At 38.5% G+C, this 26912-nt stretch overlaps 1 protein-coding gene across 8 annotated transcripts in view; it reads left to right on the top strand.

The window, feature by feature from the left end:
• Positions 1–26912, top strand: part of NRG1 (neuregulin 1) — a 1030155-nt gene that overhangs the window by 851656 nt on the left and 151587 nt on the right. For all 8 annotated transcript variants that reach the window (XM_049704163.1, XM_004283637.3, XM_004283635.4 and 5 more), the window contains exons 2-3: positions 9227–9404; positions 17831–17952. In XM_049704163.1, the coding sequence (XP_049560120.1) occupies positions 9227–9404; positions 17831–17952 (300 nt within the window). The remainder of the gene's footprint in view (positions 1–9226; positions 9405–17830; positions 17953–26912) is intronic.

The raw sequence follows: 26912 nt of genomic DNA, 5'->3' as shown, positions 1-26912 counted from the left end.
CCAGGTCTCTCTTTAAGTGACATATTGGAAGTGAATATGGAAGGTATGGATAGCAAATGAAGGGGAAAGATAAACCCTGCTTTCTGACAGCAGAAAAGATCAAATTTATAAACTTATGTCAAATGAAATTTGCTACACGTCAATTAGGTCAAACTGTAGTGGATCCATTTTAACCCTGTGTATTGATGGCCTTAAGTGAAGCTTGCAGAACAGCTTCTCTGTGTCCGTAAGTGAGATGTCCTTATAATTGGGGACAGCTGTGCTGACAGCATTAATTAGGCAGGCCTGTTGAACACTTACCTTAAAGCTGCCAGCAGCGGTGCTGTGATTGACTCCAGCTTCTCGGCGATCTGCCTTTACACCTGGAAAGAACATCAATAATCTCTTAAGGCCTGCTTGTTGCCGTGTCCCCACGTGGGAGCTATTGCATTTCAGTGAACGCTGGAGTGATATACAGTCCACCCCTGTGGCATTTGGTGGATGACGATCACACAGTTCAAAAAACAGTTTTTTTGTATAATACCAATTTCAAGTATTCTGTATTGTTTTTTTTAACATCTTTATTGGAGTATAATTGCTTCACAATGGTGTGCTAGCTTCTGCTCTATAACAGAGTGAATCCGCTGTACATATACATGTATTTCCCCGTAAATCATCAAAGTAGCTTAGAAGAGTCAGCCATTTTCATATCAACTTTCTCTCCCAGACTATTTTTTGCACTTGGAATATGCAGAAATGATCTGTCCTATGGTGTATGCCAGGTGTTATCAGGGAAATATGGACACTGTTAACATAGCGATAAATTAAATCTTACGTTTGACATATAAACGTATCCAACAGAGCAAATTATTCAGTTGATTGCCTAGGAGTTAAGAGCAGGAGCTCTGGAGTCAGACTTCAGGGTCCAGATACTGACACCACAATATGCAAGCTGTGTGATTGTGGGAGGTTGCTTTACTTCTCTGTCTCTGTCTTGCTATCTGTAAATTGGGAATAATACATAATAATACATATCTCCTGGAATTGTTACAGAACTTAAGAGTTAATGGACATGACATTCTTAGAGCAGTGTCTGGTTCATAGTAAGTACTCAACCATTGTTAGCTATTATTGGGAGTTTATTGCTGAAAGTACTAAGAGAACCTTATTTTAACTTCATCTCGTAGGTCTAGAATACCACTATTATAGTAGTTTTATAATTTTATCTTCGACCCTCAACCTATGAAATAACTGGGTCAGGCACTACAGAACTGTATAGAAGAAGATTGCTAATTTCAACAAACATAATATCAATTTCTCAGGCTGAAAAATTCTCTTACCTAGTAAATCTGCACTCATTTCCCTTGTGGAATTGTACAGTGTTGTGTCTCGCAGACACATGTGGAGAGGTGATCTAGTTGACGTAGCTTATTATAAGACACATAAAATTACCATAGTGACCGTGAAATGGAATAATCATTCTAGATCTTTAGTCTGCTATCCTCCTTCCCTTTTGCTTATCTCCACCTAAACTGTGCAGAATCATCCTTCTGGAGGGAAAAGTCCTGGGTTTAAATCCTGGTCTGCACCTTGACAGCCTTGTGACCTTGAACAAGTGCCTGGATAACCCCCCATATCCTCGCCTATAAAACAGAAAGAATAATTATCCATCCTACAAGAAATACATACAAGGACAAGGGAAGAGGGAATTTGACACAAATGGTAAATCTGGGATATGCATTGATCGTAAATAACTTCAGAGTTAAGGGAACAAATGTAGACCTCATAGACTGGGACCAATCGATGAAGACAATCGATCAACTTTGATTTGAAGGCAAAAGAGATAATATCAAAATATGTCTGCTTCTCCTGCTGAAATGGAAGAACAGCCTGGCTTCTGTGGGAGACTCTGAGATCAGGTACATTAAAGGAGATGGAGAGGAACACAGTTCGAGGACCAGCATCTTAACTGAGGCAGGAATCGAGTAGAGAACACTCTAACAGTGATGACCAGATAAGAGAACGATAGGAGGATACAAAAATTGCAAAGTAAAGGCAGTACTGCTTATCGGGCAATTTTCCAGTTAAATTTACATTTCCTACCTTTTAGCATCACATGGCAGAGAGTGTTAAGAGTCCTAATTCAGTGGAATGCATAAAAACAAAAAATAACGTCACTGGGGCCCTTTGATCTCAAATTTAAAAAGTCTTTTGAGAAGGTGGGTGTGGACTTTGGAATAATGTTTGGACTGGGTCTCTTCTTTATCAGTATCTTCTAGATCCTTCCTTCGACTTATTTTTTCAGCAAACACTTAAGGTCTTACTTTGTGCTAGGTCCCTGAGATCCTATATATCTTCCGCCTGATACCTTTAGACATTTGGATGTTTGAATATAGTGCCAATCAAAATGGACACACCACTACCACCACCATCAAAAGCCTCAGCTTCCAAATAGGGACTGTGACCGCCTACTAATGACTGCTCTTACCTGACCCCCTTTGAATTGGGTAGGGATAAATTCCTTAAATGGTTCTCTTTTGTACATGTGCCTCTTCAGTGCAGCCCGTTGGGTATGGTGTTTAGCTGTAGAATGTGATAAGTCATTTTCTATGACCTTAGAATAAGCATAGTTTTTGACTAGCCTGGTTGTGGCTTATCCCCTAGAAATGAGCATTTAAAAGAATCCTACTGTTCAGTCAACTTGTAGCAGTGAACTGTGGGAAGGGAAACTTTGAGCTTGTCCATGTGTGAAAATCCCCATCAGTGGAGACTGAAGTGTTTGGGAAATCTAGGTTAACGCTAGTAAGATGCCAACTTTGGCTGTAGAGGTACTGCCGTTGTGAATAATAGAAGTAAAATGCTGAATATCAACCCTGGTTTTATTGTTTTCTGTTGTATAATGACACCTTCCATGCAGGTGTTAAGAGGGTTGTTCAAAATGCTCGTAAAGGTGTTATTCAGTAGTTCACACATTCCTGTATAAGGAGTTGGACATGGAACTGCTAAAATGGTATTTCTAGGTCCAACGATCTTCACTATACTTTGAAGCCTATTCTCAATGTGTTGACTGGCTTAGTTTGCTGCCAATATTAGGGAGTCAGCTTGAGAATACTTTATAATAAATCCCTGAACTTTATAGTGACTTTCTCACAAGTGGAGGCACCTACATGCTTTTATCTCATTCTCCAAATATCCTTGCTGAATACACAGGGACACGTGGTAGTTTCCCATTTAAGCTTCACGGGGAACTCTAGTTAACCGGAGTTAGGAACAGTCTATCTGAAGGATGATTCGGCTGGACATAGCAGCGTGAGCAGCAGGTCACCACATGTGGCCACAAACAGTGACCTGTGGGACGGTCCTTAACATAGCTTAAGAGCACACACTGCCCCAGGAGCAGTAGTTTTAATCCTAGGTGTATTGGGAAATACCATCGCCACTAGAACTCGATGCCTTTTACATGGCTATATTTACAAAATTGAAACCTGATAAGATAAGTTTTCCCTTTTATGGTCAAATTTGTGAGTGCAGCCCGGAAGGGACGACCAGATGGCAAAGCCTAAACTTTATCTACTCTCTTCATTGTGACCAAAATCCTCTTGAGAAAGGAGTTTTAGAGACTTCCGTCCCTAATTTACCTTTAACATGACTATGAAAAAGAAAGGACATCCTTCTGCGTTGAGGACTGATTCATGATCTTTGTGGGACTTTTATCAACTAACGCAGTTGCCGGTCACCAGTTTTCACTGTGAGATCTGCACGTGTGCGGTATCAGGCTTTTAACTGGTTTTATGCAGGGAAGACTTCACTGGGGTCGTAGCTGAAAGCTCACGGTTATTTGATAATATTTTGCAGGTTTCCTGTTTAGTTTGTTCAGAGTGTTGAGGCTCTTCAGATTAACTGCACAGACACGGAGAGTTATAACGTGAGCTAGCTCTGCAGTGTCAGCACCTTCAGAGAACAGAAATAATTTATCTAGTGTCCCATGCTATCGGCATGTCTCAGCAGCATACACATGCTAAAATTTGTTTCCTGTTCTTAACAATACGGTACAATATTTGATATGGCAGTGCTGAACCTATTAAAAAAAGAATAAGTGCCCAGGAGACAAGTAAAACAAGAGGACTGCTTAGGTGAATGGTTCTTCTTACAAATTTATTTCACCTTTATTACAAATATTTATTCACACATGAAAGTATTGGAATAAATGAGCCTAGTGCCTTCAATTTTTGTGTGCTGAGCATGTCAAATAATTTTTTTGGATTACTGCCACTATTTTTTTTAAAGCCCTTTGAAACACTTAAAACCTGTGAAAAGGAGTGCCGGTAACACACGTGGCATTGCTCTGAGCGTTTTTGAGTTTCTATTTTTATAGGCTGCTCCTTTTTGCACTTTACTGTCTGTCTTTGTTGATACATTTCTAAGGGTGTGGATATATTCCTATTATTGTCAGGCAGGTTTGAAATAGATTTAGGCAAAGACTGCTTAAAACTTGCTCTATCATTAAATTGTTTCAGGATGTGGAAATGCTGCTTCTGCAGAATCACAATGAAAGCAGAATTATGAACTGTGGTAGACCAAATACAATTAAATCATTCCAAAGATGCTCAGACCACTTACTGCACCGGAAGCATTAACTTAGCATTGTGTTTGCCTTCAACCAATTTTTAATTAGCAGACTATTTACTCTTAAACAAGAATTGAAAGGCACGTACATTTATTTTGCAGTTTTAAAATCCAAGTGAAAAATTTTGGCAGTTTTAAACTCCAAGTACTCACTTTAAAAAATTGCCCCAAGGTTTAGAAACTACCCCTGGTCTTATAAAGTTATACCTGAGTGTTTGAAAGTACTTGGTGGCGTACGTTTTTTTTTTTTTTTCTTTTGCGTTACGCGGGCCTCTCATTGTTGTGGCCTCTCCCGTTGCGGAGCACAGGCTCCGGACGCGCAGGCTCAGCGGCCATGGCTCACGGGCCCAGCCGCTCCGCAGCACGTGGGATCTTCCCAGACCGGGGCACGAACCCGTGTTCCCTGCATCGGCAGGCGGACTCCCAACCACTGCGCCACCAGGGAAGCCCTGTGGCGTACTTTTTCAGTGAAATAAATGAGATTATTTCATGTGAGTAAACCGTATCTGTGAGAAACATACATACTTCTAAAATGTATTCTAGTAACATATAGTTATTATTCTGTAATATAATTGAAGAAAATTTACTCTATTGAAAATCGTCTCACTATGAATAGAGGAGAAAAAACACACAGACCATATGTGCTCAATATTAGTTTGTACTTTTATCAAGTCTGTGAAATATCAGGGCTATTCTGTTAGGATGGCTATATGAGAGGACAAAGAAGAATTTATGTTGTTGCCCAGTCTATAGGATGCTTGCATTTGGGCTTCACCTGGAGTGAGTGAGGAATTTTTATGGTACTTTTCTAGAAGGTACCACTGACCTCAGAACACCCACGAGCCAACAGTGAGTCGCGTAGCTGGGTTGGTGGGTCACAGATTTGTTTCTCCATTTACAGAGAATTTTGAGTTAACACCTTAAAACAGCTGTTCTCTGAAAAGCTGGGTATCCTCGTGTCATAGGTGATTTCCCCTGAAGACATGCAGGGACATTATGACGAGTGGACTTCTAAGGAGGCAAAGTCAGAGTAGCCGGGAGCTTCTGCGCTTGTGACAGCCTTGAGACTGCATGCACGAGAGAAACTCAGGCTAGTCAACAGAGGTATATCCGAATCCCAAACATCAAGAAATGTTTATACAATAGGGTCAGCTTAAGGAGTGGATATTTTAGTTAAGAAAGACCTTGTATCTGAAGGTCTGTGCCTCGTTACGTCATAGATCATCTCTTAAGGGCAGAAGATCTACTGGTCTTTGCACATGAACCCCCAAAGGAAAGGATGGATGTGTTGATCTGCCAGATGAGTGATTATTTTCCTTGCCCCAAAGGACCTAGTGGGGTTGGAGCCCCAAAGTCATGGTTATCAGGTTGAACATGAGGATTTCAGTGCCATACCGCTCACAGAATTTAAATGGAGGATATAGTCTTAAGAGCTACATTTGTAAATTATAGCACAAATATTCCCAAGAATCTCCATGACTGCAAACTTAGCCAAGACTTTAAAAGTACTTAATGAAATCCTGAGGCTTTTTTCAATGGCAGAAAGACCACACGGAAAAGGCAGAAAAACTAAGAGACACCACGACTCCTTTTTTCCTTTCTTCCTTCCTTCCTTCCTTCCTTCCTTCCTTTATGCATGCATTTCCTTGTTTGCTGAATCATGTGAAATTTAGTTGTAGACATGATGACATTTCACCCCTAAATACTTCAGCAGATACTGCCTGAGAACAAGGACATTTCTTCTGCATGACCACAATGCAATTATCACACTTGAGAAATTTAATTTTGTTACAATACCTTTATTCAGATTTCCCCGATAGTCCCAATAATGTTCTTTATAACTATTTTTCCCCTAAACCAAGGTCCAATCAATCGCTACACATTGCATTTATTTGTCAAAGTTTCCTTTAATCTAGATCAGTTTCACAGTCTTTTATCATTCGTGACATTGGCATTCCTGAAGCCTAGACCAGTTGTTTTTGTAGAATATCCCTCAATTTCAATTTGTCCGATTGTTTCCTCACATTTGAAATCAAGACTCTTAATAAATAAATAAATGAAGACAGGAGGGTAAAGGGAAGGAGAGGTGAGAGAAAGGGGGGAACAGAATAAGAGAAAAGAAAGTAAAAAGAGATGCAAACAAATTGCATGAAGATTTCAAACCAGAAAACCATATCCAGTAGATTTGTATTCAGGCTGTATTGATAAGCAAATGAGTGGAGTGGTGAGTGAGGGAACATGGTACTTATTGAGAGGTAAGGATATCTGAAATACTGTGTTTAGAACATTTTGCATAGAGACAAGGGAAGAAACCTTGAGAGTTTGGGTTGTGTGCCAAGGTAAACACAAAATGAAGTGAAAACAACAAAAAAAATTCAAACTAGTTCTTTTAATCTGTACATTGAAAAAATGAGGTGTTTTATTTTTCTTAATATACGTAAATAAACCAGTTTTTGGTGCCATTTAACGCCAGGAGATTTGTTTCTTTAAAACCCTTCACCAGGTTTACAAAATTGAAAATGATCTTAAGGCGTTAATAGGAATATACAAATACTATTCCAGATACATGAGAATTTAGTGTTTTTTAAAACCTCCGAAACAGAGATTCACAGACCGTATCTTAAAAGGAAGACTCCTAGAAAAGCTCTTCAGGAAGTAAATCTTATTTTCAAGCTGTCAGAAAAAAAAAAAAGAGAAAATCATCAGGTATCAAAGGTTAAGAACAGCTGAAATACGTTTCCTGACTCGCTGCTGTGTCTCCATATTTGGCGCCTGCTTCGCCGCCGCCTCTCCAAATAAGTAAAAAGAGGGACACATAATTGTAGGAATACTGCAGAGAAGCCACACGTTCAAATAGTTTTTGCTGTACTTTACTGGAAAATTTGTATGCTCATTCCTGACATTTGGGGAGGATTTTCTTGGTAAGGGCAGACTTGTAGAAAAACAGAACTACCCGGGGTAGGAAAGGTACTCCATTTCCTGTTGGTGTCTAACGTGGCTCTGACTGCTGTCCTTGGAGTCTTGAGGCTATACGCAGTGAATAATTGCTCACTGGATCCAGGAGGTGCAGTCTCCTTTGGTGGGTTTGAGGAATTAACTTCCCATTAAGGCTTGAACTGGGACAGAAGTAGACTTTGTAGTTGGCTTTTCTAAGACTCAGTGGAAACAGAGATCTTGAGATCTCAGGTTCTGCTGTGTTGATTAGTAAGTGAAATTTGGTGTGCAGAGGAGAATCCATTTGTTATGCTTTTATTTTTTAAACTGTTTTATTACGAAAAAATCAGACATACTGTATAGAAATGTACAACAAATCCCTGTTTCTACCTATTGCCTAACTTCTACAATGATCAGCTTCTTGGGAAAGTTTTTTCATTTTTATGCCTACCCATTCCCCGCTACCATTTCATGTTGAAGTAAATCTCGGATATTATAACATTTTATCCATAAATATTTCAATAGAGAATAGATATTCTTTGAAGCAGTCTTGCTTAAAGTAGGAGTGGTATATGTGTTTAATGTAAAGTGTCCTACAAATTAATGTACAATTGAAGTGCTCCCAGGCTCTGTTGAGAAGGTTTAGAAGGGTGAAATCCAATCAAACTGATAATTTGACGGGAGTGTGGTGGCCTTCTTGAATGGTCATTCTTCGTTTGTGGAACAGTAACTGTAGGTCCAGTAAAAGAGTGATGTCACCAAAGAATTTCTGTCTTGAAGAAATGAGCGTTGTTAAGATTTATGAGTCCTCTTTGTTCTTTGGGCTGGTGATAGGATAGTCTGACTCTCCAGAATGTTATAACCATGGACAAGAGATACTTACCTATCTTTGAAAGTAAACTTCCCATTTAAAAAATGGGTATGACACCTGCTGTACCTATTCACAGAACTGTGATGAAGATAAATTGTCATCTGGGATATGAATGTGCTTTAGAAATAATGGCCCAGTCACATATTCTTTTTTAGCATAGGATTTTGATTCTTTGAAATGACCAGTGTTCAGGATTTTTAATGGTATCAGAGAATGTAAAGATTGAGGAAATTACTATCTTGAAAAAATTATATATAAAATATATGTATGTATAAATTTTGGGAATTTTTTAAAGAATGATTTTTTATTGGCGTAGAGTTGATGTACAATATTATATGTTACAGGTGTACAATATAGTGATTCACAGTTTTGAAGGTTATACTCCATTTATAGTTAATATAAAATATTGGCTCTATTCCCTGTGTTGTACAATATATTCTTGTAGCTTATCTTCTACATAGTAGTTTGTACCTTTTAATCCCCTATGCATATATTGCCCCTCTCTGCTTCCCTCTCCCCTCTCCCACTGGTAACCACTAGTTTGTTCTCTATATCTGTGAGTGTGTTTTAAAGAGTAATTTCATTACCTAAGTTCTCTTTTCTTTTTCCCCCTGAATATATTTCATGTGAGCATTTTATTCTCCTCTAAGTTGAGATCCATTTTGGTTGACACCCCCCCTCCCCTTTTTCTTTTCTCTCTCAATTAGTAAAGGCTTTGGGAATGGTTTCTTGATCAAGCTTACCAAAATTAGTATGTTTCTCTTGGAAAGATTACCAGGTGATCGGAACTTTTTTTCCTTCTCTTTTCTTTTTTAGCCTTGCCTCCCCGATTGAAAGAGATGAAAAGTCAGGAGTCTGCAGCAGGTTCAAAACTCGTGCTTCGGTGCGAGACCAGTTCTGAATACTCCTCTCTCAAATTCAGATGGTTCAAGAATGGGAATGAATTAAACCGAAAGAACAAACCACAAAACATCAAGATACAAAAAAGGCCAGGGTAAGTATCACGCATATCACAGCAGGGGCAATGCCTAGCAATACAATGATATAAAATATAAAAATTACAAACAGCCTAGCAAATAAGTACACCATCAAAAAACACGATATATAATAAGTGAAAAGATTTTTCATTATATGGTGGCCAGAAATTGTGTCATTATATAGGAAAGAATTTAAAGTTTCTGATTCTTACAACTTCTGGACGAAGAAAGGAAAGGATAGATGTGGAAAGAACTGTAGGGTGTGGGTGGAAATAGAAGGGATGAGGGAAAGTAGTATTAATAGCAGCTGTTGTAATACTAAGTAATAGGTGGGATCCTAAAATCCCATTTAGAGTACCAGTGCCTTGCACAATCAAAATCCTGACTTTGTTATAAAGATCAATAAATACCGAGATTTATGGAAAGACTTAGAATGTAATCAGTCGCTTTTGAACTATTTTCAGGTAAAAGGTTAGTACATAAAATACCTAATAAGAATGTTTAACTGACAATTCTATTCAACTATATCACCATTAGAGCAGATTAAAACATCCAGTAATCCTGGGTAGCAAGAATCTTAAATTTTCCTGCCCTCCTTGAGGAGATCCATATTTGGAAAAGCTTCATGTGATTCCCTATAGCATCTTGGTAGGTATGTTCTATACCTACTCTAAAATGATGCTTTTTTATTATTCCTACATTCTTCATTTTTATTTTTCTCCTTATTTAAGAAATTTTTCTTCTAATATCAAACTACATTTTGAAATGATGGAAGAGCTAAAAACCTTGGATTTTTGCTTGTGAACAGTCCTTTAATCAATGTGACGTGTATCATAGTGGCTCCAAGCTCCAAGATTACATTTTCTCTACTTCAGAGGATTCCAGTGAAATCCCAGCTATGATAACAGAAGCAGCAATGAAAGAATCTCTGCCTGGACTTTGAGTTTATAGGACATCTACCAAAAAGCCACACACTCTTGCAAGTGCAAGAGTAAATGAAGTGATTATAATGGAAATTTAATTTAATCTTAACAGTGTTTAATGACTGTAATAACCATAATTAAGGATGTTGTTCTAGTTTCCATGGTTTTAGTAACTACACTGCTTCTTCTTTTTTTTTTTTTTTTTTTTTTTTGCGATACACGGGCCTCTCACTGTTGTGGCCTCTCCCGTCGCGGAGCACAGGCTCCGGACACACAGCCTCAGCGGCCATGGCTCACGGGCCCAGCCGCTCCGCGGCATGTGGGATCTTCCCGGACCGGGGCATGAACCCGTGTCCCCTGCATCGGCAGGCGGACTCTCAACCACTGCGCCACCAGGGAAGACCCACTGCTTATTCTTGTTATTGATTGTGTCAGTACCATCTCTCGATTTGGAAGAAGAATACAGCGTGAAGGCAATATCACTTTCTGTAGCAGGTGACACTTCAAAGATGCAAAAAGTAATGCTGTAGAGTGACAGGGTATTTTTATACATACTCTTATTTGTTTGTTTTTTACAACATTCCCCTAGGTAGTAAGGACAGTTTACTGCACGTGTGACTCTAATTTTGCAGATTAAGCAGTCAAGGGTCAAAAAAGTGTTGTCTTGCCTTGAGTCACCCAACTAGCTGTGACTAAGCTGGAATACAAATCTATTTCTTGGATTCCTTAATGCCTCATTCCTTCTTTAAAAATGGAAAGCAGACACATTTAATCACGTGTCCATGTGGGGAGGGGAGGAGATAGAGTGAACGAATTGAAAAAATAAGCATGATTCTTCTAGAGAAGTTTCACAGCAGCAAAAAATACTTTTAGATAGCTTTCAGTGTCTGTTTTGTTTTTCATCAAATAGCCCAGTTAGTAAGAAACTCAATTATCTGCACACGCAGGGTCATGTCTCATTCATTTCTATGTGGCTGTCATATAATAGCAAAAATAAATAAGTGCCCACAAATGCTAGGAAGGTGGAGAAACGGAAGAATCCTAGGTGTTATCTTTACACTCAGGGGGTCGTCAGATTGTAGAGAGATTATCCAGTTCAGCCTTATATAAAACATAGGAGTTCCAGTGATCAAGTGCTGAAACCCTGCTAGGGCTGGGGAGCGTCAAGATTTTTAAGCAGCCCATCTGTTTACAAATAGTGATCTAAAAAATGGATTAGTTATATTGAGGTAAATCCTGCTTTATGGTAAGTCCAGATTGAATTAGGGAGATGAACTATCTAGCACTTCATATCAGACAATCAAACTAAACACTGAATTGTAGGTTACTGGTGCTAAGTACCATGGGAGCTGGGAAGTGCGGGAGCCCCGAAGAGATTCAGGAGTCACTGTGAGGGGGTAGATTTGACTCTGCTGAAGACAGAGAATCCCTCTGGGTGGGTGGCTGCGGTGGGGTGGGGTGGTTATAGAGAGAGCAGAAACCACAGTCAGTAGCAGGTTCTGTTCATAGGGCAATAAAGAGGCCAGTTGGGTTGGGCCAGTGGGGGAGTGGATGGGGAATTTTGCCCTTTATTGGACAGATGCTGCGTGTCGGCCCCGGGCTAGATGCTGGGTCCACAGAGATGAAGAAGAAGTTCTCTCTGCTCTCAGAGGCTTGGTCTCAAGAGGGGAGGGAAATGTAAGCAGTTGTGTGACTCAGTTGTAAATTCAGCGATAGTGATGATCACGGAATGCTGTAGAAAGAAGCTCACACGGGCCGGGGAGAGGACCCAGTCCAGGACTGTGGAGGCTTCCTAGAAAGAGGGGAGGAGGAAGAGAGGGAGGAGAGGATTATCTAGACTGAAGGAACAGAACAAATCAGCTGCAGGCTGCAGGTATTCTAGGTGAGGATGCCTGGAGAGAAGCTAATGAGGTTGGGTAAACAAGAGGACAAAAGGGAACAAGTGAGTTGCCTGGAATGAATTCGGTTTTGAAAGAGAACATGTATAGGTAAAGAGCTAATTGGTTGCATGGCTTGGATGACATATAAAAGTGTCATTGCTATGCAGAAAAGCATTTTCATATTGGCTTCATAGGCCCAGACAGCTAAGAGCACTGTCTACATATTAATAAAATCCCATTATCCCGGAAAGGCCGATATTCAGAAATTACTTCTTTTAAACAATAGCCTTGCTGGAAAGAATTAAGTGGGAACAAGAAAGACTTTTATTCAAGTAATGTGACTGTAAATTACTCTTGGCAAAGCATTGAGCATATTTGATCCTCTGAAAAATAAGATACTTTGTGTAAAGTGGGCAGCTACTGATAAGGGACCAGCTTATTGGGTTTCAGAATTGGGTATTCGGTCATTTCTGAAGTTGTATCTTTAAAAAAAAAAATTAGTGCTGTCACCTTTTTTTAAAGGACCAAACTGAATCTAAATTTAATTAACATTTGCAAGATCCTCAATTATTTCAACTTAGAAATATAAGAGAATGAATACTATTGTTATTATACCCATTAAAAAGTTAATATCCCAAGAATGAAGGCCATTAGGTTTCTTCCTGTAGATATAATGTTAATGAATGGTAACACTTGGACTTGAAATTGATCTGAATCTATGTCTTTTGTCTTTTCACAACTACTTGTGATTTTGCTGTAGTATCCAGTAACATCACGACTTCAGGCAAGGGGCATGTTCAGGCTTAGGGTAAAGTCTTCAATAAAAGACATTCTTGTTTGTCAGCTTCATCTACATTACTCATAATTCTTCATTACGAAGATGTTCAAAATGTCAGTGGTTTGCAGTGGTTTCTTGCTTACTTAACTTTCTCTTACTACATTTGCCCTTAGCCAGCAGGCCAAGAAGGGATAAACTTTATCTTAGACTGTGATCACAAGCAGAGGTGAATTTTAGTGTGAGGTTTAGGATTTCCCTGGCATTGTCTTTGTTTAAAGTAAAACATTGACCCTCTTCCAGTCCTTCGCCTCCGTTTCTTTTTCACATTTTACAATCTAGATTTTTCGTAGCAGCCAGAATTTCCTTTTAATCCCTTAGTGTTATGAAAAGATTTTATACCGATAGGGAATTGCTATTATTTTGTAAAGTCTTATCCACCTTCGGCCCCTGCTCCTACTAATAAAGGACATTCCTACATGTTCTTCCTATGATTTTGCATTCACGTGCGAGCCTTTGTTTATTTTATTTTATTTGGCTAAGCGATATGTGGGACCAATGAAAAGAAATGGAAACTGCCCTGGTCTTAAGTGTCCCCTTGTTCTCCTTTCCTTTGCCTGGTGGACCATTTTGATCAAGAAAACTGGTTAAAGAGCTTGGTGTGTGACAGATCGTATTTGGGGGTCGTCCAGTTGGCCTCATTTGCATACCTGTCCTTCGTCAGCCTCATTAAAGTCTGACTTCCTGTTGTTTGTGTCTGGCGCACACTTTTGGATGCCCTTAATTTTGTACCAGCTCTTCGTTTCTTCTCTTTCTCTTCGTTTCTGTTCTCACATTTTTTTTTTTGGCTGCGCCACACGTCTTGTGGGATCTTAGTTCCCTGACCAGGGGTCGAACCCAGGCCCTCGGCAGTGAAAGCACGAAGTCCTAACCACTGGACCACCAGAGAATTCCCTGTTCTTACACATCTTAATTTTGTTTAAAATCGATTCTAATTGATTTGGTCAAGTTAACAACATTTTTTAAGGAATTATTTCTCCTGTTATCAATTGTTTCAGGTTTTTTTGACTCTATAATAGAAAAGGTTTCTACACATCCCCTTCTTTGATGAGTTGAGCCGCTCTGACAGGTCATTTTAACTTTATATGTAGGAAAATCTCAAATTCTTTGGGTATAAAACGGGAATACGCAGTGCCTGTTTCATAGCGTTTATGTGAGGCATTTTACGCAGTGCCTGGTTCTGTAGAGTTTCACAGTTGCTGCAGTGGCAAGTGACTTCATTCTGGTAGAACCAGATGGCAAGTGACATTCTCTAGTTTGCACTGTGAAATCCCTCTCTCTCTTCTTTACCCTTCTCATCATGGGCAATTCAACAGTATCTGAAAGCTGTGTTGAACACACACACACGCAAGTTCATATCATTCCTTAGAGATCAGAGGAATGGAATTTTATAAACTGAGGTGATCGGTTCTATATGCATTTAAGTTGCCTTAGCCTGTAAAACATGGTGGGAGAATCAAGTTAAGTAAGAAAAACGAGATAGTAGCTTGAATCTGTCTTGTCAGTGAGCACTCATTAGAAGAACACAGTTTGCATTTTGATATAAAAAAAAGAAAAAGAAATTAATATTTATAACTGTTTGTATTAATTTATTGTTACATTGTTTTATTTTTTCTTATTCCAAACCAATGCATGCTTATTATAAAACTCTAAAAATTGCAGGCATGTAGAATGTAATTATAATAATAGCCAACACTTATTTGGAGCTTACTCTATTTCAAGCATCTTTTTAAACATGTTACATGAATTAACTGTTTTAAAACTTTTAGAAATGAAAATCCGCCAAAATAGTCACCCCTCCCAGATCCCCAGGCAACTCATCAATTAAAGAGCAAAAAGTTAATTCTGTGATTGGAAGGGAGTTCATTAATTCTTCCAAGTTAACTGTCTTCTTTTCAGCAAGATATGGTAGCCTACTGAAGACAGTAAAATAAGACTATTATAACCATACTTATTAAAGCCCCAAATTGTTGCAGTGTATAATTTTTAAGAAGGTTTGTCTATTTCTACTCTCTCACTATTTCCCATTCCTGCTCTAAGACCCAAGGATTGAAGAATCTCATAGTTAAACGTGTCATTAGAGTTCAAAGGGGCCCTTCATGTCCCTGGAGAATTTTGAGTTTCCATTGAACTGCAAAAAGGGTTGCCAACCTTTTTGACATAAACACTTTCTCCCTTCATAATATTTTTAAATATGCATGTCTCATTTAAGCTTTCATTTTAAAACAGGGTTTGTTTTTTCAAAGCTGATTGAAACCACTGATCTAATTTAATCTTTCTCTGCCTAGAGATATTCTTGTTAGGAATTGCTTGACAGGTGGCCCTCCAGACTTGAATCTTTCCAAAGAGAAAACCTAACTCTTTCACATGACACCCTGTCCAAGTTTGGGCGCTCAAAAGGTTCTTCCTTATATATCATCCAAAATGTACCTTCTTTTTCCTGTAAGACACAATTCTACCTTTAAGAGCGTCACCAAATAATTTCCTTTTTCAGATAACAACGATGAAATGTATTTAAATATATCTTGTTCATAGCTACCTGCCAGTGGAACCTCTGGTTCTTTAATAGCATCTTCTCTAGTGATAAGATTTCTAGGCCCTATTCAATTCTGATCACCCTCTTCTAAACTCCTCTAGCTATTGATAATTTTTTTATCAAATGCCACTTTGAAACATAATGCAATACTCTAGATGTGATTCAGCCTGTGAGCGGTGTATTGAGACTTTTATAAAATTTGCCTCGTGCTCTTTTAATATTAATTTGGCCAAACAGTGCATACATTTCTTTTTTCTTCTTTTTTAAATAGTTGTTTCAAATGGAGTAATGTTAAACGTGTAGCTAATTGAAATCCCTTTTTTCTGTGTATATTGTTGTCAAAGCTCATCCCTCCCAGCCTGTATTTCTGCTACTGATTTTTGAACCTGAGTGTATTTGTTATGCTTAGCTTGATTAAATTGATTCTTGGTCTTGGCCCATTGATGCTCAGTCATAGAATTCCGAAGGGTGTCTCTACAGAAAGGATTCCTTAGTCACTTGTCATGCCTTAGAAATTCACTGTAACTATTTGCATAAAATGACTAAGAGGTAGGTTGTAACGAACTCTAAGTTTGTTTAATGCAACACTTACTTCAGCATAGAAAATTACCTTTTTTTCCCTTGTTCTCTTTCTCTTTCTCTTTTAAGCATAACATTTATTTACATTCCTTGGAATAGTATTCCAGTAAACACTGCCCAGGTCTTTTAGGAGAATTTTGATTTTAAGAACTATCCAAGATTAACTGTAAATTAATGTTAACTGTAAGTCTGATTACCATGTTTCTTTAAGAAGATTCTCATGAGAGAGGTACTCAAGGCTGGCAGAATTTAGAAAAAAAAAAAAAGAGAGCAGCTCCAGGTACATGATCATGAAAGGCTTGACGAAGGAACTGGCTCCGAGGTGGTCCTTAAAGATCAGCTCATATCTTGATGGGTAGAAATATGGGGCCCCCATTCTAGGAGAAAGAAGTAATAAGCAAAAGTACCAACATGGAAGGCAGGTAGGGGTGGTTCAATGCAGTAGACTGGAGAAGAGTAGAAATTAAATTTTGAACAATTGATCCAACTTGATTAATAATATTATCTGACAAGAAGACCAGAAAATTCACTTTAAAATGAGGAAGGTGTAGTTTACAGGAGGTTTGCGTATGATTCTGAGTTGCTCTCTTTGCTTCCTGCCTTTTCTCCCTGATGTCCTCCTCTCAAGAACCCAGGCAGCCAGTACCAGGCTCCTGTATACAAGGACACTGTATATATTTTTTTAAATGTTTTACTGGAGTACAATTGCTTTACAATGTCGTGTTAGTTTCTGCTGTACAACGAGGTGAATCACCTGTATGTGTACATATATCCCTTCCCTGTTGGACGTCCCTCCCCCCTCATCCCACCCATCTAGGTCATCACAGAGCACAGAGCTGAGCTCCCTGTGCTATACAGCAGGTTCCCACTAGCTAGCAAAAGGCTTTAATGAATGCTGTGCCAATCCCAATAGGCCTGAGTTTTTAAATCATAGAGACTGCTTAAATTATAGGCTATGTGCAGTAGTAAAGCATAGAGACAGATGCAAATCACAGTGCTGCCCATGCTTAGAAGGAGCGCCAAATATTGGTTTAATATGTAGTTTTATAAAAGTGTGTGCTATTGTTGTATGAATATTTATTTCAATATTAAGAACCATTTGTGTGGTACTGTGCTCCCAGCAATGAGAATCTTCTTAAAGAATGACAAATTCCCTTTCTTTTGGAAGTGATAAATCCTCTGCATTCAAAATTAACATAATTCCTGATGTCACTCTGCTGGGAAAAGGAGTGCAGAGCATTTTAATCTAGTCTAGCCTTCATTAAGTATCTGTGCTTACCGGATTTATAAGAAACGGCTTTACACTTTTTTATCTTCCTTAACCCTAGTGGCTGGTGACATTGAGATACAGAGAGGAAAGGAAATTTATCGTTTGGGTGAAAAAAAATTCTGAGGCATCATGTGGTTAGTGGTGGTGCTAAAGGAATAATAAGAAAAATGAGAAAAGAATTTATTTCAATTGCTGAGCTGGGTGATAAAATTAAGACTATGTCCAGGGTATAATTTAAATGAGATGTATCTCACTTTTGGTGAAATCACACATCTGTGTACTAGTCAGTTGTGTTTTAACATGGTGTGTGTAGAGCGGGAAGGGGGAGTATGAGAACTCTGAAACTACAGGGGCTTTATTTTGATGGTCATTGTATTTCTGTGAAATATACTTACAACCGCTTTGGTCCTGGTCTCACAGGAAGTCAGAACTTCGCATTAACAAAGCATCACTGGCTGATTCTGGAGAATATATGTGCAAAGTGATCAGCAAATTAGGAAACGACAGTGCTTCTGCCAATATCACCATTGTGGATGCAAACGGTAAGAGACACCTACTATGTCCTATTTCTCAGTCTCTGAGAGGAGTCATCAAGGTATGTGGTAAGACTTGTAATACATCGGTGTGTTAAATCTCATTGTGAACAAACAAAAATCGTGGAGGGAAAACCATGCCTTTCAACTATCTTATGGGTCCCCCATAAGGCTCTTTACTCATGACTGAAATAGACCTGAAATATACATAGATTTTTTAAAAAGGGATTTGAATAACATCATGAATAGCAGAGACAGGATGGTTTGCTAAAAGAAAGAGATTATACCTCCACTTTAAGTTAGTCAGGGAGAGCAGGTAAGTTTTTTGCTCTATCAAACCAGAATATGTGTATACATATAATTTATGTACAGAATACATATGTATATACAGAATATATGTATATTGTATATATTTACATACATATGTGTATTATGTATGAATATATGTTCTGCTTGTGTGTGTGTGCGCGTGCGTGTGTGTAAACAGAATACAGTCTTGACGTAGTCCTGGCAGTTTTTATGTTCTTATATACATCTGGCTCTAGGTAGTAGAACGTTAGGCCTATCAGGTTGTTTTGGGCCTGTTAATTCGGAAATTAAGAGAGTCTTAGAGGCAAAGCCTTTTTTATGTATAGGCTTCAGCTTCTGTTTCTCTGAGGGCAGTGTCAGGGGATGTTTGTTAAACAAATGAATGACTTGGAGGCAGAAGGTGCCCCTGTCTTCCGACCACCTCTCTGAGTTATCTGAGGAAGGGCAAAGCTCCACAGCTGGTGGCTCTCTGTTCCCGATCCCCTAACACTGCACAACTTGATGGAGTCATCTCTAGAAGCTGATGATGTGCTAGCAGTGAGCAGCTAAATCTCTTGAAACAATAAAACGCTGCTTCAAAACCTTTGGTGCTGTTTTGAGTTATGGCACTGAACAGCTGCCTTCACAAGCCCTGTCATCTGTTATAAAACAAAGCGTAACTGCACCGCTTGTAGGCAGGTGCTGAGAAAGAATGTCCACTGCAAAGGCCTGATCTCTTAAAGTGATAAGATAAAATGGCGAAGCCAGCAAGGGAAGAGTAAAAGTCACTTCAGGGGTTAACTCCTTAGGAGATTGATGTTGTTTATATCAGTTGACTTAACAGGATAAGGAGGATGGAGTGAGATACAAATATGGAACAGGGTTGGGAAAATCCAGGTTAATTCCTAGGTCCTCTGTGGACTTCCCAATGAACTGCTCTATTGCAGTGTAATCACACTTCATTACTTTCGCTTTAAATACCTCCCTCCACAGAGAACAAAGGACAACAGTGAAAAGTGGATTCCCTTACTATTGTTAGGGGTCGTGTTTATCATTTACCATTTAAAATTTGTAAGAGTAAACATAACATCGCTTTCTTTTTTAATCAGCACAGGTTAAGCAATAGAGTTTGGCTCGCGTTATTTTTCCCCACTTGGAATTTTATGGGATGCAACTTGAAACACAAATTTAAAATTTCAGTGGCTTATTCTTTTCTTTCTATTATACCGTGTTTAATAGCTTGTTCTCAGTTTGTCAGTTGCTTGTTTGGTTCAATCTGTGTCCTCGTGGTAAAGGCTATTGAATTATGATTTGGACACGATTAGATTTGTGTAGTTATGCATACTGTAAAGTCCCAGGAAAATAGAATTAAATAATTAATTAATAGAATTAATAGAATTTTAAAATTAATTTCGGGGTGCAGAAGTTTTGATAACATGGCTTTTCACATTTCTTTCATAGGAGCGACATCCAACTTACTGTTCCATATTAATTCATTCAAGAATTGGTCTTGAATTTGAATGTAGTATTGACCCATTATAAAGTGTAGAGAAATGAAGGTAGGGGTGTTCTTTTTTACCTGACAAGAATAAAAAGAAGTTCACGGAGTATTGTAAGGAAGTCATTCTTAAACAACCAACTAAAATTCTTTAAGGACTGGGTTCCTATTGGCTTATTGAAAGCATCTGAAGGAGGAGAACAAAGAATGTCAATTACACTATAAGGTGGTGGGTTTTATTTTCTACTTAGAATGTTAGGACTAGTTCATCCTTATCCAACCCTCTCATTGTATTTAAAAAGAAATGGAGACTTAGGATGTGTCTTAAATTATTTAATTCCCAGTCCAGTATAGTTTACTCTATACCAGACTCTGTTTGTGAGCGTTTAAGGTAGATTCCTTGGTTTGTGAAGAACGAAAACTGAAAAACAGGTGTGAGGCATCAAGAGAGGGGGATTCCGTTGGGAAGAACTAGAACTCCATTATAACTGGGCCTCGAGGAGAACATGGTACCCAGGGTGTATCTATGAGTTTAAACACCAGGAATTTATGGCTTTTCTCTCAAGTCTCTCCTTCATGTGCCTCAGATATGTTCTTGAATCTTCTGTTTCTTAGATTTTCTAACCTCTCCTCTTTCAAATATGCTTCTTTTTTTTTTTTTTTTTTTTTTTTTTTTTTTGCGGTATGTGGGCCTCTCACTGTTGTGGCCTCTCCCGTTGCGGAGGACAGGCTCCGGACGCACAGGCTCAGCGGCCATGGCTCACGGGCCCAGCCGCTCTGCGGCATGTGGGATCTTCCCGGACCGGGGCACGAACCCGCATCCCCTGCATCAGCAGGTGGACTCTCAACCACTGCGCCACCAGGGAAGCCCGTCAAATATGCTTCTTTATAATTCCAAACTTTGACCTGCTTATGATTCCAATTGGCCATATTCTTCTTCATGCCTCCTGTGAAGGCATCCTTCCAGTTTTGACTCCTACTGTGTGATTGTTTCCTCAGTTCCTAAATCAAATTCCCCATAGCAAGAATCTGACTGGCAGAGCTGACTATGCCAGACCACATCAAAAGATCCAGAGAGCTTTCAAATCATCAATGTATTCTACTCAGGTCCCCACCGTGGGCTCACCCAGGATAGTGGAGCCGGAAACGTGGCTGCCTAGAAACGCCCTCTCTTTTCAGAGGAAGTGGGTCAGATGTGAAGCTCGTCAGAGCCTGTACTCCTCAGGCACCAGGATAGACAAGGCCAGTGCATTCTGTACATTGGGGGACTCTCTTCTCTTCCCGCACCTCAAGGGCTTAGTTCTGGTGCCACCAGAGGAAAATGTGGAGCCGTTCTGATGTTCACCTTCTACTGTCATCTGTGAGTTTGCTATATTCAGATCAAGACTGGTTATCCAAGAAGTCTCAGCTCAGGTCTGAGCTCTTGGGGACTCAAATTCACTACCTTCATGTTGTCGCATCCCTGTCCCTCAAGATTCTGGGAAGAGGTACTCTGGTTATAAACTGCCACATGGCCAAACTATCTCTTCTTTTCTTTTCTTTCTTTTCCAAACATCTTTATTGGGGTATAGTTGCTTAACAATGTTGTGTTAGTTTCTGCTATATAACAAAGTGAGTCAGCTATACGTATACATATATCCCATATCCCCTCCCTCTTGCGTCTCCCTCCCACCCTCCCTATCCCACCCCTCTAGGTGGTCACAAAGCACCGAGCTGGTCTCCCTGTGCCATGCGGCTGCTTCCCACTAGCTATCTGTTTTACATTTGGTAGTGTATATATGTCCATGCCACTCTCTCACTTCATCCCAGCTTACCCTTCCCCCTCCCCGTGTCCTCAAATCCATTCTCTACGTCTGTATCTTTATTCCTGTCCTGCCCCTAGGTTCTTCAGAACCACTTTTTTTTTTTTTAGATTCCATATATATGTGTTAGTATACGGTATTTGTTTTTCTCTTTCTGACTTACTTCACTCTGTATGACAGACTTTAGGTCCATCTACCTCACTACAAATAACTCAGTTTCATTTCTTTTTATGGCTGAATAATATTCCCTTGTATATATGTGCCACATCTTCTTGATCCATTCATCTGTTGATGGACACTTAGTTTGCTTCCATGTCCTGGCTATTGTAAACAGTGCTGCAGTGAACAATGTGGTGCATGACTCTTTTTGAATTATGGTTTTCTCAGGGTATATGCCCAGTTGTGGGATTGCTGGGTCGTATGGTACTTCTATTTGTAGTTTTTTAAGGAACCTCCATACTGTTCTCCATAGTGGTTGTATCAATTTACATTCCCACCAACAGTGCAAGAGGGTTTCCTTTTCTCCACACCCTCTCCAGCATTTATTGTTTATAGATTTTTTGATGATGGCCATTCTGACCAGTGTGAGGTGATACCTCATTGTTGTTTTGATTTGAATTTCTCTAATGATTAGTGATGTTGAGCATCCTTTCATGTGTTTGTTGGCAATCTGTATATCTTCTTTGGAGAGATGTCTGTTAAGGTCTTCTGCCCATTTTTGGGTTGGGTTGTTTGTTTTTGTGATATTGAGCTGCATGAGCTGCTTGTATATTTTGGAGATTAATTCTTTGTCAGTTGCTTCGTTTGCAAATACTTTCTCCCATTCTGAGGGTTGTCTTTTTGTCTTGTTTATGGTTTCCTTTGCTGTGCAAAAGCTTTGAAGTTTCATTAGGTCCCATTTGGTTATTTTTGTTTTTATTTCCATTCCTCTAGGAGGTGGGTCAAAAAGGATCTTGCTGTGATTTATGTCATAGAGTGTTCTCCCTATATTTTCCTCTAAGATTTTTATAGTGTCTGGCCTTACATTTAGGTCTTTAATCCATTTTGAGTTTATTTTTGTGTATGGTGTTAGGGAGTATTCTAATTTCATTCTTTTCCATGTAGCTGTCCAGTTTTCCCAGCACCCCTTATTGAAGAGGCTGTCTTTTCTCCATTGTATATTCTTGCCTCCTTTATCAAAGATAAGGTGACCATATGGGCATGGGTTTATCTCTGGGCTTTCTATCCTGTTCCATTGATCTATATTTCTGCTATATAACAAAGTGAGTCAGCTATATGTATATAGCTGACTGTCTTGATTACTGTAGCTTTGTATTATAGTTTGAAGTCAGGGATCCTGGTTCCTCCAGCTCTCTGTTTTTCTTTCTCAAGATTGCTTTGGCTATTTGGGGTCTTTTGTGTTTCCAGACAAATTGTGAAATTTTTTGTTCTAGTTCTGCGAAAAATGCCATTGGTAGTTTGATAGGGATTGCACTGAATCTGTAGCTTGCTTTGGGTAGTATAGTCATTTTCACAATATCAGTTCTTCCAGTCCAAGAACATGATATATCTCTCCATCTGTTTGTATCATCTTTAATTTTTTTCATCAGTATCTTTTAGTTTTCTGCATACAGGTTTTTTGTCTCCTTAGGTAGGTTTATCCCTAGGTATTTTATTCTTTTTGTTGCAATGGTAAATGGGAGTGTTTCCTTAATTTCTCTTTCAGATATTTCATTATTAGTGTATAGGAATGCAAGAGATTTCTGTGCATTAGTTTAGTATCCTGCTACTTTACCAAATTCATTGATTAGCTCTGTAGTTTTCTGGTAGCATCTTTAGGATTCTCTATGTATATTATCATGTCATCTGCAAACAGTGACAGTTTTACTTCTTTTCCAATATGCATTCCTTTTATTTCTTTTTCTTCTCTGATTGCTGTGGTTAAAACTTCCAAAACTATGTTGAATAAGAGTGGTGAGAGTGCGCAACCTTGTCTTGTTCCTGATCTTAGTGGAAATGGTTTCAGTTTTTCACCATTGAGAATGATGTTGGCTGTCGGTTTGTCATATATGGCTTTTATTATGTTGAGGTAAGTACCCTCTGGAGGGTTTTTATCATAAATTGGTGTTGAATTTTGTCAAAAGCTTTTTCTGCCTCTGTTGAGATGATCATATGGTTTTTCTCCTTCAATTTGTTAATATGGTGTATCACATTGATTGATTTGCGTATATTGAAGAATCCTTGCATTCCTGGGATAAACCCCACTTGATCATGCTGTATGATCCTTGTAATGTGCTGTTGGATTCTGTTTGCTAGTATTTTGTTGACGATTTTTGCATCTATGTTCATTAATGATATTGGCCTGTAGTTTTCTTTTTTTGTGACATCTTTGTCTGGTTTTGGTATCAGGGTGATAAACCATCTCTTCTTAAATGTGTATTTGCCATTGACTTGGGCTGAGAGAGTAGAATTCTCAAGAATCCCCTCACCCCCAGTATGGGGGAGGGGTGTCCTAGGGAAAAAAAAGACTTAAAAATAAGAACATGTTGCCAAAATATTATATTATGTAGAACTCCCCTTGAGATTTTAATTATATTATCTATGAAATATTAGTCATTTTGTTTATTTTGTGTGGTCTAACTCATTTCTCCGATAAGTACGTAACTACAGTTTGATAATTTCTATATAGGTTGCCTTGATGAAAGATCCTGGTATGTGGCTGTGAACTAATTATCCTAATTTCATTCTATGCAAAGGATTTCTTGTGATTTACTTAAATTCTCACACAGGTGCCTTCCTGGCACTTAGATGTTCATACTTTAGGACAAGATTCTAGGAGGGATGGCAGGAGTTAGAAGGAAACATGCATGGAAGACTGTGTTTTCTTCTCTCCTTAGGAAAAAAAGAAAAATTTAGCGAGATGAGCTTGCTGTTTGACACTATCTTTAATCCCATTATGACAGCCGGAGAACTATTAGAATAAAATTAGCACAGATCATGAAAATCTTCCATCTAATCTTATAAACTTCCTGCAGTGAAATCCATCGTTTAGATCTGCTGAGATTAACAGCCAGATATAAATGAAATAATACGAAAAAACTGTGAATTTCCCCTCGACGCATTATATGCTTGAGTGAAGCAATGACCATATTTCCAATATCTTCACGCATTTAGAAAAGAATGTACATATAGGTTAATTGTTAAGCATTTTAGAAATTTATATGTTTTTGGTCATTTCCAATGCCTTTTAATCCCTACCTTATTTAGAAAAAAGAACTTGTCATACAGCAGACAGATATAAACCTATGCATTCTGCTGATGCCTTCTGGGATTATGTCAGTCTACCAAAGTCCAATTGAGTTTTCCTACAAAACAGGATCTCGTAGGCAATCATCATTACGTGATGGATTACAGGTGGATTCCTTTCATGAATTCAAATATAGTAGTTTAAAAGGCCACAGACACCATGTTCACACAGATCATACACTGTATGTTGATTTTAATTTGTATCTTATTTGGCTTGGTCTTTATAGAGGAAACCTTAATGTAGTCATTAACTCTTAGCTAAGAAGCTCTATAAAAACTCCTGGGCAGCAGATTAGGGAAGAGAATAATAGACGTAACTGGTTTTCAAATTAATTAAGTACTGCTGTCTTTTAAAAGATTAATACAGGAGAATATACAACTAATCAATCATATCTTCTACTAGGTTTTCTTGTTTTAATCAGGAGAAAAATCATTTGAGTGAGATCCAGGATCCCATAGGAGCAATTGGGCTCCTAGCAATAAAAGAGCTGTTTCATTTTAGATGAGCAGAAAAAAATATTTCCACAAAATTTGATTAATATATCAATTGGCCCTTTAAAAAATTCGCTCATGTGGGTAACCCACATTGACAGTGTTGTGAGAAATGCATGACATTGGTGAGCAACCTATAGTTATACTAAGAAGCACATAAAATGTGTTTTATAGTTTGTATAGTAGTCTCCATGTATGTTGCATTATGTAGGATTCTCATGAAGTGTAATAAGGAAGAGTAATATGAGTGGAAAAGAGCTGTCTTTTCAATGCATGGTATCCATCCTGCCTCTACACCATTTGTTAATTTCACAATTTCTCAGTTGCTTAAGACTAAGCTCCGATTATGAGCAAGGATTCAGATGCTCAAAATCATTTTTACCAGTGCTAATAAGTATGCCCGTCTTAAATCTTTAAAAAAATGACTTGATCACAATTTTTGAAGGCACAATAATGACCTGTGATTTTAGAATAAGAAAGAGTCACACAATTGGATATTTAAATTCACACAGATATATGTATGCTTGTATTTGTTTATGTGTATTTTGCTAAATAGTTATGTTTAGTATATTGTGCTCATGATGAAATTTCAAACAAGCCATGCATGCTTAATAATTAGAAACATTCCTTTCCAGAAGGTGTTATTTTTCAGACACTGCCACTTTTTCTTGAGAACAGATCCAGTTTATTAAAACACTCGAACATTACAAATATACTGATGTTCCATGTTTCCTTGCCTACTCAGCATAAATTGCTCAGCTGTATTCAATTCTTGATGATTCTAAATCCCTATTAATTTGCAGTAATGAAGGAGGTGTCCTTTATAAATTAACAAATTTAATATACCACATTACTAAGGGGAAAGATGTGTTGCTTAAATAAACATCAAGGAGATTTCAGGACTTGATAATTTTTTTTAAATCTGTAATTGTAACAAAATTATTTTCAATCACCCTTATAACAAAAGGTTGTTTTCTCAATCTATGAATTCTACCCAAAACACATAAAAATGTTTGCTGAGTGGTTTTAATCAAAAAGATTAACTTTTCTTATTAGCAAGATTCTTTTAGTATAGAAGTATACAAGTTCTGAGCTTGTATTACCCCCAAGATAATTCAAAAGTTTTTTATTTGAACCATAATCATTAAAGATATTTATAAGGTCTCCAGGATAAACTCTAATTTTAGAAAGGGAGGTTATTTTAAGTTGTCTACATGTAGATACATATTTGTACTAACCTCCTGTTCTGGTATTTTTATGTGTGTATCATTCAGTGAAACAAGGAAATGTTATGGTTAACCTTTCTTCCCATTGAGATCTTTAATGCTGAAGATAGAATAGCTCTGATTCTGGGGTTTTTGTTTTGTTTATTTTTTGGAAGGTCACAGGGGACTACTTAGTCTGTCAAAAATAAATGTGAGGGCTTCCCTGGTGGCGCAGTGGTTGAGAGTCCGCCTGCTGATGCAGGGGACACGGGTTCGTGCCCCGGTCCGCGAAGATCCCACATGCCGCGAGTGGCTGGACCCGTGAGCCATGGCCGCTGAGCCTGCACGTCCGGAGCCTGTGCTCCGCAGTGGGAGAGGCCGCAACAGTGAGAGGCCCGC

This window comes from Orcinus orca, chromosome 21 (genome assembly GCF_937001465.1).
Source record: "Orcinus orca chromosome 21, mOrcOrc1.1, whole genome shotgun sequence".
In the NCBI taxonomy this organism is placed as follows: Eukaryota; Metazoa; Chordata; class Mammalia; order Artiodactyla; family Delphinidae; genus Orcinus; species Orcinus orca.
The sequence above is the reverse complement of the archived record's forward strand: the minus strand, read 5'-3'. Positions and strand labels throughout refer to the sequence as shown.